The sequence below is a fragment of the Periplaneta americana genome, chromosome 2 (assembly GCF_040183065.1).
Source record: "Periplaneta americana isolate PAMFEO1 chromosome 2, P.americana_PAMFEO1_priV1, whole genome shotgun sequence".
Taxonomy (NCBI): domain Eukaryota; kingdom Metazoa; phylum Arthropoda; class Insecta; order Blattodea; family Blattidae; genus Periplaneta; species Periplaneta americana.
The window spans coordinates 203,689,758-203,703,090 of NC_091118.1; the positions used below are offsets into that span (position 1 = coordinate 203,689,758).

At 35.1% G+C, this 13,333-nt stretch overlaps 1 protein-coding gene across 1 annotated transcript in view; it reads right to left on the bottom strand.

The window, feature by feature from the left end:
- LOC138695069 (allatostatin-A receptor-like) overlaps positions 1–5,755 on the bottom strand; it is a 213,397-nt gene extending 207,642 nt beyond the window's left edge. The window contains exon 1 of the mRNA XM_069819430.1: positions 2,421–5,755. Coding sequence (XP_069675531.1) covers positions 2,421–2,660 — 240 coding nt within the window. The 5' untranslated portion in view covers positions 2,661–5,755. The remainder of the gene's footprint in view (positions 1–2,420) is intronic.
- Between the last annotated feature and the right edge of the window lie 7,578 nt (positions 5,756–13,333).

A 13,333-nucleotide genomic window follows, 5' to 3' on the forward strand; every position in this document is an offset into this window, starting at 1 on the left:
TACATAATCACATGGACGTGCAGTAAATAGCATATCTGAGTAAATTTATCTATGTGATCGAGCAGAAGTGAAGATTGAATTGACAGTACGTAACGTACAGTGTTATAGAGTAGGTACAGAATTATTTCAACAGGCGTAGGATTATGACTCCCCCATGTCGCCTGATTTGAGTGCTTTGCATTATTTCTTTGGGGTTACTGTGAAACAGTTGTGTTTGCTAAACATCCTACAACAATAGAAGAATTAAATAATTACATCCAAGAAATCATACATTCAATTTCAAAAGATATGCTTGAAAACGTTTTTGATAATATGCACAAAAGATTTGAAGCGTGTATCGAAATGAACGACCACCATTTTCAGTAATTTGTTTAAATATCCGTATTTTGATTATTTTTTAAGTTTAAATGCATTGTAAATATTGTATGCTAATGTGCTGTAGACAGTATAGTATACTTACTTACTTACAAATGGCTTTTAAGAAACCCGAAGGTTCATTGCCGCCCTCACATAAGCCTGCCATCGGTCCCTATCCAGTGCAAGATTAATCCAGTCTCTATCATCATATCCCACCTCCCTCAAATCCATTTTAATATTATCCTCCCATCTACGTCTCGGCTTCCCCAAAGGTCTTTTTCCCTCCGGTCTCCCAACTAAGACTCTATATACATTTCTGGATTCGCCCATACGTGCTACATGCCCTGCCCATCTCAAACGTCTGGATTTAATGTTCCTAATTATCTCAGGTGAAGAATGCAATGCGTGCAGTTCTGCGTTGTGTAACTTTCTCCATTCTCCTGTAACTTCATCCCGCTTAGCCCCAAATATTTTCCTAAGCACCTTATTCTCAAACACCCTTAACCTATGTTCCTCTCTCAGAGTGAGAGTCCAAGTTTCACAACCATACAGAACAACCGGTAATATAACTGTTTTATAAATTCTAACTTTCAGATTTTTGGACAGCAGACTGGATGATAAGAGCTTCTCAACCAAATAATAACACACATTTCCCATATTTATTCTGCGTTTAATTTCCTCCCGAGTGTCATTTATATTTGCTACTGTTGCTCCAAGATATTTGAATTTTTCCACCCCTTCGAAGGATAAATCTCCAATTTTTATATTTCCATTTCGTACAATATTCTGGTCACGAGACATAATCATATACTTTGTCTTTTCGGGATTTACTTCCAAACCGATCGCTTTACTTGCTTCAAGTAAAATTTCCGTGTTTTCCCTAATCGTTTGTGTATTTTCTCCTAACATATTCACGTCATCCGCATAGACAAGAAGCTGATGTAACCCGTTCAATTCCAAACCCTCTGTGTTATCCTGAACTTTCCTAATGGCATATTCTAGAGCGAAGTTAAAAAGTAAAGGTGATAGTGCATCTCCCAGACAGTATAGTATACATAGCATAATAAATATGTCCGATTGGATAGTTCAGTTAGTGAGTAAAATTACTTACTGTTAATACTGTACTGTATTTTGATTAAGCAAAAAACCGACGAAAATGATTAAACTCAAAATCGTAACATTTCCTAGTTTACGTAAATGGATGCACTACTTTTCTTCCCTCCTATACCTAGTAAAGTTATTTTTATTGTATTTTACACTAGTGTCGTCAAACTTCGGTCGTGGAAGGGGGTAGCAAACAGTGTTTCCGGTTCTCAATCATTATTGCAAAGGTATAGTCAGGTTAATATTGAAATAAAATGATGTCCCTGTACAAATCATAAATAATATGTAATATAAAGGATTTATTCCTTCAATATTGAATGATAATTCATTGACTGAAATCAGAAGCATTAATTTATATTATCCAGAGATTTATCTGAAACATTTTCAAAATGAATTGTGAAACGTACTATATTACCGTTTAAAAGTCTTTGATTGTCTTGAAAATAAATAAGAACATCTTCAAATCGATTAAAGCCTTGGAAATTTCTTCGAAGGAATTGACCAATGGAATTAAAAAAAATTATATCGTCAATAAAAAAAACAGAAGACAGGTGTATTTTTGATTGGGTTATTTTACGACGCTGTATTAACATCTAGGTTATTTAGCGTCTGAATGATATGAAGGTGATAATGCCGGTGAAATGAGTCCGGGGTCCAGCACCGAAAGTTACCCAGCATTTGCTCGTATTAGGTCGAGGGAAAACCCCGGAAAAAACCTCACCCAGGTAACTTGCCCCGATCGGGATTCGAACCCGGGCGACCTGGTTTCGCGGCCAGACGCGCTGACCGTTACTCCACAGGTGTGGACGACAGGTGTATTGATCGACGGAATTTGTGATGGAAACTGTTAGAATTCCATTACTCCACTCCCAATAGTTTCTGAGAAAAGGTGCATTACAAATCATTAATTTAACATGAGGTCTGGGTTTCCTTGATAATAAGTAATGGTAGTCACTCACCAGAGCATTCCCGAAGAGTCCCACGAGTACGATGAGTGTAAACAGCAGGGGGACAACGACGGCAACGATCTTCTGTATGAGGTGCAAGGACTGCTGGGTAGTTTCCTCATCCACGACGGTTTCGTTGAGACAGAAGGCCAAGCTGAAGTTGCCCGTCGTATTCTCGCACGTCCTGTAGCGTAGGGTGGGGATTCCAGCCCCCGGAGGGGGGTGGATCGTCGGTTCGTCTTCCATCCTCATGCTGAGATCGTTTTCCAAATGACTATGCACTCGCACCAATTATAGCGGTAATGACGTATTAAAACACGGGGAAACTCGTTGGAGCGTGAGAACAGATTCGGCCATCGTCATTTCCTCTTCAGCGGCCAGTAACAAGAATATCGTGGGTAGAACAATCTCAAGTCTGCATTTTAGTAACTGAGAAATATGGCCTTCTTTAACACTATTTCACATTTTATATACACTCGTTATTCGTTTATTATTTGACGTTGTGTTGTCTTGCGATATTCATTTGTCTGTCGCAATAAAAGCCTGAAGCTGATATTATAAAATTTTGTCTCAGATTAATGTTATAGAATTATTACAGTATTTTGAAATCTAATATATCTTGGGCATATTAAACTGTATTTTACTATTAATTTTGAAATTTCAGTTAGCAATTTACATTTGAAACGTGATTAGACGTGTTTATTTTCATATACATATCTTAATAGTTTCTGGTATATTGAGGCAATTGAGTTCCAAAATCGCTCTTCGTTTGTTTTAAAGATTCCATGGTTACTTAACTGATATAACTAAACAGTAAAGAAATGACAAAGCGACTTGTGAAAAAAATGTAAATAGTATTGCTTCTGTTTAAAATAATTCAATTGGCATCACGTTAAATAAATTAGTTCTTATGTTCTTCTAAAGAGATGTTTAAAAAGACATGTAAATACCATGAAAAAAGTATAACGTATTGAAAGAGGAGGTTTATGGTGACGATGATGACGTGTCACACTTGGTTAAGTTTCGTGCCCACTGAAAGCTGATTTGTGTGATGGGTTCAATGGATGCATATTCCATTAATTTTGGTGCGGCCATTAATCTGGAACTATACGATATCCAACTCTATTCATAAGTTCACACACACTATGTAAATCCGGAGTATAACTCCGACATTGTTTTGCTAGGATTAATGTTTTGCTTTGAAGTTCACTCACTTTATTGTGACTATCAGTGGAATTCAAATAATATTGTCAAAATTGAGGTTTTCAGATCAGGAAGTTGAGTCGCATTGTTGGAATTCTGAACTATAGACAAAGGAATGCTCGAATTAGCATCGGGTCAACTGTAACCCATCACAGTTAGGCATTCTATTCGGAATAGTTTCTATTCAGTGGTCGTGCTTTTATGCAGTATTGACGCTCACTAGTGGAATTTATAGCATAGAAATCCAATTTAGTCTATAATTAAATTAATTTCACTGTCCTTATAGAATGAACACTGACGATCTTTTGTCTTCAAATAATCCAAAGTTTAGAGGAATGAAATAATTCTATCTAATATAGCACAAGAATAAACACAAACACTCGAATCGTCTATTACCCTAACTTGACCTTGATTCTAAGCATCTACTGCAAATTCCATAGACTTCTCCTCCCTCTATCCGTTAGTACTTTGCGACCTGTTGTCTTGTAAGTGCAGAAACTTCACTGTAACATCCATTGTACAGGGAAGAGTTCTTTTTTACTTGTCTTGATGGTATTATATATCAAGCCAATGGCAAAGTACTGAAGCAATAAACACTGTTAAATTTTACATATATCTTTCGTGTGAAACAGAAAAAAAATTAATGTCCCTCGAGTTAACGAAGTTTCCAAAGTTATCTGAGCATGATTTCCTTGTCTACCACAACTAAACTTTAACTCGTTGAAATGTAATCACAGATCTGACATTTATTAGATGATCCCGTACTGCCTTTATCTTAATTAAACACTCCATACACCTAAATAAGTGTTCCAATTACTACACAACGTTATCTTGAATCCACTTCACGCTGATAACGTGGTATCAAACATGTAAGAGTTATTGGTCTGACGTAATGGTGTGTAACTTATATTATATCGCTGAAGTTATGCAGAATTTCCATTTTTACATTTTGTTTACATTTCTGGTTACTATGACAACTAAAATACATTTGCTTACTGTCAATAATGATATTCTGTTCACTAAAAATCAAAGTTTCTCTCCACTTTGAAGTTATAGAGTTTTAAATATAGGTGTAAACAATTTTTTTTAAGAGAAAGAACTGTTTATGAGAGGAAATGGTGACACATCTTCGTTTCACACACTTTCACAAGAACGTTGTTGCGTACCGACTTTACAACAATAAAGTTCATTGACAAAAGAGAAGAAATTGTATTTCGATTAAGTAACGGACATGTAAGAATGAAATATTGTTAACAACGGCAACGATACTTAGTTTAACACAAAAGTGCATTCACAGAATCTGTTTTTAGAATCTTGTCGAGTATTTATTAAATAATTTACACGATAATGTTTTATACGGAGTAGTGAATGAGGCTTTTAACACGGGAAAACACAATAAATATTCCAGAAGAAGTTCTATCTTCACTTTTCCTGTCACCAAGGCATCACACGACATAATCGTTTGTCAGTTGTTATTGTGGTAGCATACACATACTGAATACCACAGTTTTAATGTTTATTTTCTCGGAAAGTATGTGATAAGACACACAAAAATACGAATCGGCGGAAGGGAAAATGTTAAAATATTATCAAATCTATTTTTATTTTTTTTATCGCGGACTTACGAACTCATATTTGGTACATTCAGCATAATTAAAATTAAATAATTACTTTTGACAGTTTTATAGATTTTTTCGTGTCCTTTTATAGAAGTAAATATTAATTCACAAAAGCATTTGTTTCTTTTCTATCGATAAACAAACGAAGGTGGCATAAAATCTTTTCGGGAACTTCATTGTCACTATTTTCACAGTTGTCTTTGGAAGCAGTATTTTTGAGTATGCTTACGAACACTTGTGTGAAATGAGTTTTGACGTGAAACACAATTTAGAAAATGCAGATTCACTTATTGTTTTGCTGTTATTTCACACATTCGCTTATATTTCTTCATTACTAGAACCATAAAGTAAAGTTTTTGTTGTATTTGTGTCTCGAATGGAACGCTGACTGAAAGTTCATCGAATCATTAACGTGTGAGAACTGGCACACTTGACTTTGAACCGCGTGTGCTGCTGACGGAAGCGGGCGTAGCGTCGTGATTGGTGTGGCGCGCTGAACCTTCACGATGTGGGGTACCCGGGCGACAACCGCTCACTGAATGGAAACCACCCGCGCGCGCCCCAAGCCCCTGGCGACTGTGTGCGCGGCGACGCAACAGACTCCGAATTGCATCGTCTTCGACTCTCCCATCATAATTCTCCAGCACTGTCAGTAAAACACATGTGTTGCGTGTTCGATTGGAATTGAGGGACCATTCGAGTGTGGACCTGCTAGGATGTGCCTGGGGGCGATGAACCTCTGGTGTATCATCGCTAAAACTGTAATCTAGGGACTATTACACTAATTAAGATCCAGGGACTTTCAAGTAAAATCCTTCTGCCACGCCTATTTACTATCATCATCATCATCATCATCATCATAATCATTCCATTCTCATTATCTGAAAAATGTAACAAACCTCCTACATCTATATTAAGTACAGGGACATCATTTTATTTTTACTTCAATTTTTATTGTACCTGAGTTTTTGAATGTACTTCATCCCACCCCTTCTACTAATGAAGTTCAACCGTCTTCCACACAGATGCAAGACCGCATATACAGTCACAGTAGCCTTACGGTCACAATAAACAGTACGTTCCAAAAATATGTTCGTTTTTTCCAGTGACGAAAGAGCTTTCAATATTGAATCATTTTCGGACAGGTACTGTCGTCCATTTCCCTACGTCGCATCCCGTTTCCACCACCTGCTTTTACTCGCCAGTTCGTGGCTGGGCTGTCTTAGCTCTTTTCTGAAAACATGAATTTCTGTTAGGAATTGGACGTCTACGTAATATTATACAACTGTTTAAAATAATTTAAATGAAAGGGCCTCCTTATGTAATTAACTGTCATATGATTTCCCCCCTTTCTACGACCCTACGACAAAACCACTTGGACGGACAGTAGATAGTATGTCTGAGTAATTTTATCTTTTCGGATCGGGCAAAAGTGAAGATTGAATTTACAGTACGTAAGATACGCTTTTATAAAGTAGGTACAGAATTATTTCAACATGAGTTACTAGTACGAAGGACGAAACTGGTACTTGAAATTAGGTACAATAGTCTATAGTGCGATAATATGCAGAAAAGAACTGAAGACTGTATCGAAATAAACGTCCACCATTTTAAAAATGTGTTCAAATATCCATATTATGATTATTTTTCAATTTAACTTTATTCTCTATATTGTACGCTAATGTGTTGTAGACAGTATAATATACATTGCATAATGAATACGTCCACATGGACAGCTCACTTCGTGAGTAAAAACACTCATTGTTAATACAGTACTGTATTTTGATTAAACAAAAACCTAATGAAAATGATCAAACTGAAAAGCGCAATATTTCCTAGTTTACGTAAATGGATGAACTACTTTTCTTCCCTCCTGTACCTAGTAAAGTGGTTTGTTTGTATATTACGCCAGTATCATCGAACTCCAGTCGTGGAAGGGGTAGCAAACGGCGTTGATCCAGAGGTAAAGGCAAGTTAATATTAAAAATGTTAGTAAAAATAAAATGATGTCCCTGTACTAGCCGTACCCGTGCGCTCCGCTGCACCCGTTAGAAATAAATATAAAGCAATTACATAATTAAAATAGGACGTTTGATCCACGGAACATTCGTGTTTGATATAAGGATAAATCGTTTATTATGTTACTTAATTTAAATTGTATTTGCATAATTAAAATTCGATCATTTTGATCTAGAGACCACTCATTTGGTCATAAAAATTATTTTAGGAAATACAGGAAACGAATGTACAGAATAGCCTATCAAGTTTTCTGTGCATAAGAAGCTATTTTAATCTTGCCTGTCCTCGATTCACTCAGAAGTTACTGTAATAACATTATAGCATTATGTCCATCTAGAGAAACTACACTTTCCAATGGTGAATTAATAATTAATTATACAAATCGGTTAATTTAGCTTCTGATATTACTTCATACAAACACAGAAACATTATCTGTAGGCTATCTTTCATAGCTTTCGATTGTTGCTGTCCAAGGCCCCTTATAGACGAAGTCATTTGTTTTTTAATTCACTACACGGCCTTAGATGGCAGTTATTTTAATTTTAAAACTCATTTATCTCATTAAATATCAGTCCTATCAAAATGTTTCAAGGAATAAAACTTATCGGAAATTATTTTTAAAGAAATTTTTGTTATGTAACATTTTTCACAATAAATCAGTAATAAGCGAGATATTTCGATTTATTTAATTCAGGCCACCTTATAACCCCGCTTTTACATAATGTATTTTGAATGCTATGTAGCCTAAAATCTAAGTTACAACGAACTTAATTTATATTCCAATTTTCATCGAAATCCGTTCAGCCATTATCGCGTGAAAAGGTAACAAACATACAGACAGACAGACAGACATACGAACAAAAATTTCAAAAAAGCGATTTTCGGTTTCAGAGTGGTTAATTGTATATGTTAGGACCAATTATTTTTGGAAAATCGAAAATTACCAGAAAAATTTCAGCTACAGATTTATTATTAGTATAGATTAAATTGCATAATTCTGATTGTTGTCTTATACAGTGTAAATGTCCGATTATTAAAGAGTCCTCAGAAGTTAAGTATTTAGGCATAATTTTCGATAATCATTTAAAGTGGAACCAACACATTAATTACATTTGTAACAAATTACGTAAAATAGTATATTATTTTGTTTTATTAAGGAATTACTTGTCAATAAGTTTATTACGTAAAATATATTTAACTTTATTTCAATCGGTAATTATGTATGGAATTATAGGATGGGGTAGCTCATTTAAATCCAATTTTAATCCACTTTATTTATTACAGAAGAAAATAATTAAAATATGTCTTCATAAACGTATTGATTTTCCATCTCAAAATTTGTTTCTAGACTTTAATGTACTTAACGTAAGACAAATTTATTATATTGTATTAATAAAATTCATATATAAGAATCGAAATGATTTTGAATTGTATTCTCACGGTTATGAAACAAAAGGTGAATTCTTTAAGATTGTTTGAACCAAAATGCAACACTGTTACAGTATTTAATCATAGTAGTAATTTCGGCCCAATAATATATAACAAATTTATATTTAAATATCCTAATCTTGTAAATTCGAATAGTTCTAGTATTAAATTTAAAAAGTTTGTATGGACTTTATAAAAATTGAGTCTGATCGAAATGAAGGTGATAATGCCAGCGAAATGAGTTCAGGTCCAGCGCCGAATGTTACCCAACATTGATACTGCTACTCGTTATGAATACAAACGTTCTGCTATCTACTTCTTGTTCGTGTTACATTCTCTCATAATATTATCAGAGTCTAGTATATACAGTCACGAAGCTTGAGTTATGAGTGTGCTAGGAACAATAAACTGTGCACGTACTATTTCGCATTGTCTGTAATGAGGCGATAGTAGCGATCCTTGTGGTTAGCAACTGTCTATGGATGCATATTTACTACATATTGATCTTCGTGAATGTATATACTAGACTGTGATATTATTATGTCTGTCTGTTCGTCTGTCCTTTATTTATTTACACATTTACATACTTAATTATTTGCTTAATTATTTATTTATGTATCCATCGAGCCATCCATCCGTCTCTATCTGAATCTGAATCTCCGAATACCCGAATCCCGAATCCCGAATCCCGAATCCGTTTATTTATTTATTTATTTATTTTTACCGGCAGAGTTAAGGCCATAGGGCCTTCTCTTACACACTACAAAGTCACAAAGTACACAAGCAGTGAAATTTAACAAAAAATAGAAGAATAAAATAGTAACATAGCCTATTACATAAAACAATAATATAATATCCCATCGCACCTCCTCATACTCATCTTCTTTCACAATAGCCCTGCCAAGACTCTGGAATTCGCTACCTGCTAGCATCAGGGACTGTCGAAATAAAATTGAATTCAAACGAAAACTTACTAGGCACTTGGTCAGTAATTGATTACTTGTAAATAGTTTCTTTAATCTATCACAAAATATTTCAATATTCAGTAATTTCATCACTATAAAATTTTGTTATTCTAGATTTAATTTGTAATTCAGTAAATATAAAATATTCGTTGTTTCTCTATGATAAATTATCTAGCTTTAATTATTCAGGTAATCTTTTCGTACTTTGATTTTATTGTAATTGTAAATTTAATACTAATTGTAATGTTATTTGTAATTGTAATTGTAAATCTAATACTAATTGTAATTTTATTGTTGATATTGTAGTTGGAATCTCCTGGTAGAGGGGCAGAGAAGGCCTGACGGCCTTATCTCTACCAGGTTAAATAAATAAATACTAATACTAATACTAATAAGAGTTGACATAGAAATATCATATGTACTACGGTACATCATTAGTACATTATGCAACGAGCCTATAATGATAGTAATTAAGAAGCGAGTATGGATGTTTATGAAACGAGCGCAAGCGAGTTTCATAATTTTCGTACGAGCTTCTTAATTACCATTATAGGCGAGTTTCATACGACTTTTTATGCTCGACCATATTTCTAACTTGAAATTATTCGGATGTATACATTTTATTTGTATCTGACAAGATCGGAAGTGACCTTGTTCTAGGTCGTGAATTGTGAGATGTGCGCAGACGCGAAAATATTGATTTTTTCCGAGGAACAATAATGCCATTGACCTTGATGTAATCCCGTTAAACTTAGTATAACCTTGATTATTGAATTCGACATTGAAAAACGAGATGACAAATTGAATTTATTTGAATATTATTTACAATTAACGCTAATTATTATAGTAACAGAACATAACCTTCTGCGACAGTATTGGATTTCCAGCCTACGTGACTTTTCGCTAATTCTCTTTCGATTGCATATCCGAGAATAATCGATACTTGCGGTTTTATAACGGTACAAAACTGACTTGTCATTGGCTGAACATCTGTAAGCTGAGTTGTCATTGGCTGAAAACACCTGTACTTTAATGAGTAGGTGTACTCTAATGACATGCATTAAAAGACTACTACCAGGTGTATAATTACTACATTTCGGCATGGTCGAGCATAAAATAAATTATGATATGCGTAAGTAATCACTTGGTGATTCAAGACGGCGCTCATCCCGTAGGGTTCCCGGCCACTTAGCCACTCATAATGAGTGCACCTCTCATTGATTTCATTCATTTATTTTATTACATAGATCTTACATGAGCAATGAAGTTTTAAGATGCGGAACAAGTCAAAATTTTACAACATTACAATTACAATTTTTACGAATTTTTACAATATTTTACAATTTTTACAGTTTTATAATTTAGTAATTTTCTACAACGATGAAGTGAGGTCCGAGGATTTTCCAAAAGATTACCTGGCACATGCCTTTTGGTTGGGGAGAACCTCGGAAAAACCCAACCAGGTAATCAAATCAAAGGGGTTGATGCCGAGGACTCGCCATAGACCATCCGGCTTCAGTCCCACGGCTGTGGAAAACCTCGGAAGAAACCATTCAATGAGACCAAAGTTGCATAGTGCGTTGGACATTGTCCCACTAATTTTTTGTTTCCCGATATTGAAGGATCTAATTAGTTATTTTAGTTACTGTTTTATAATTATTAATAGTTATTATTTAGTAGTGAAATGTTATTCGGCTTCAATGGTTTCTGGTTTTTCAGGAAATGAATTTAATTGATATATTATTATTTTATATTTCTATCTGTTTAGTTTTTATTTTATTAATATTAATCACATTTTTTGTGACACAGTGTATGAGGGTAGACCACAAAAGGGAAAACTGAGAGATAGAACTGAAACTGAGCGGATTCGATCCGGCATCGGAACTGAAATCCGGTGTGGCTTAGTGGATAAAGCGTCAGCACGTAGAGCTGAAAGCCCGGGTTCGAGCCACGGTGTCGGATAGAATTTTTCTCTGTTTTACCAAGCCTACATCATATTACAAATTTCGTTTCATTTCATATGAAAACCTATGTAAAATTCTTAAGCGGTTAGAACATGAAAGCCATCGGCGTGGCTCAGTCGGTTAAGGCGCTTGCCTGCCGGTCTGAAGTTGCGCTCGGGCGCGGGTTCGATCCCCGCTTGGGCTGATTACCTGGTTGGGTTTTTTCCGAGGTTTTCCCCAACCGTAAGGTGAATGCAAGGCGAATCCTCGGCCTCAACTCGCCAAATATCATCTCGCTATCATCAATATCATCGACGCTAAATAACCTGGTTGTTGATACAGCGTCGTTAAATAACCAACTAAAAAAAACTAGAACATGAAGGCGTGGGAGTGGGGGATAGAGAATATTTTTTATAACAAGGTGGAACAAAAATGACAGGCCTCCTGCAGAGCGAATATCGGCGAATGTTGAACTTCGCCATGCTGACAAACATGACCCGAGCACACCGCCTGCAGTGCACGGCGCTAGTTTGCACGTTGGCCATTATTATTTTAGCAAACTGTCTGCAAACGTATTTGCTTCCAATTGAGCGACGTCCGCGTAGGGTCTGCAGGTTTATGTCCAGGGTCAATGACTGATTAGCCAAACGAACAGAGGCCTGGATTTGCAAGCTGGTGATCGGAGTTTGAATACAGTACACTCAAGTGAATTTCATCCTGTTTGTCATATTAGGGATCAGTGCCTATTACTAGATGTGTGCTTATCAATATGAAAAGCTACCCATCTTCTATATATATAATTTGAACTGGTAATGGAAATTACGGGAAAACGGCTGAACGGATTTTAATAAATGAAACCTCATTTTGAAGCTTGGAACCAAAAGTTTTCCAGAAAAATAGTAGTTTTCAGTGAAATGTCAAATTTCCTACATAATTTTCCTATTTTCCAAAATCTATCTTTCGTGATTTTCAAAACTATTGCATTTCAGAAAAAAAAAAACAAAACACACACTACAATAAACAATAGGCTATTACACGAAGGTCATGACCTGCAGGATTGCCGACATATTTAGAGCCCAAATTCAATTGGTTACTAAAAATAATTCACAGGTCTAATTCTGCGATTTGTAATTTTCTGAGTACAGCTGTGTATTAGATATTAAAATCTACAAAACTTGGGGTGGTTTGATGACATTATTACCATTAGAAATTAAATATTTTTATAGTTAATGCCATCATGTGACTATTTTTCATTAATAATTATACATATTAATGCTATATTGATGATATGAAAGTGAAACGTTTTGGGGTTATATAAATAGATGTAGACAATATCTTAAATTATATCTTCATTTCTATAATTTACTGAGTGGCGGCTATTACATACACACAACTACAAAACTTACGTAAGATAATAATATTGTTATTAAAAATCAAATATTGTTATAGTTATTAATCAAGTGGGATTGGGTCTTTTCATATACTTAATGACGGGTGGTGTAGATATTTATATGCGTCATTCTCTTCAGTATTGGCTCGAGAGAGAGCAAAAATACAGTTACTAAGGAAAGATCAAAAGGTATTACTTACTGATAAAATAAGAGGCCTACAAACTTGTGTAGTCTTCCGGTCATTTCAGCAAGATCTCTTAGCAGGATAAAATGATTTTACCCTCTACATTTCAAGCTCTACATGCAGCAGCTATACCAAAATGCTACGTCTATTCTTCGAAAGCATAGCAAACCTGA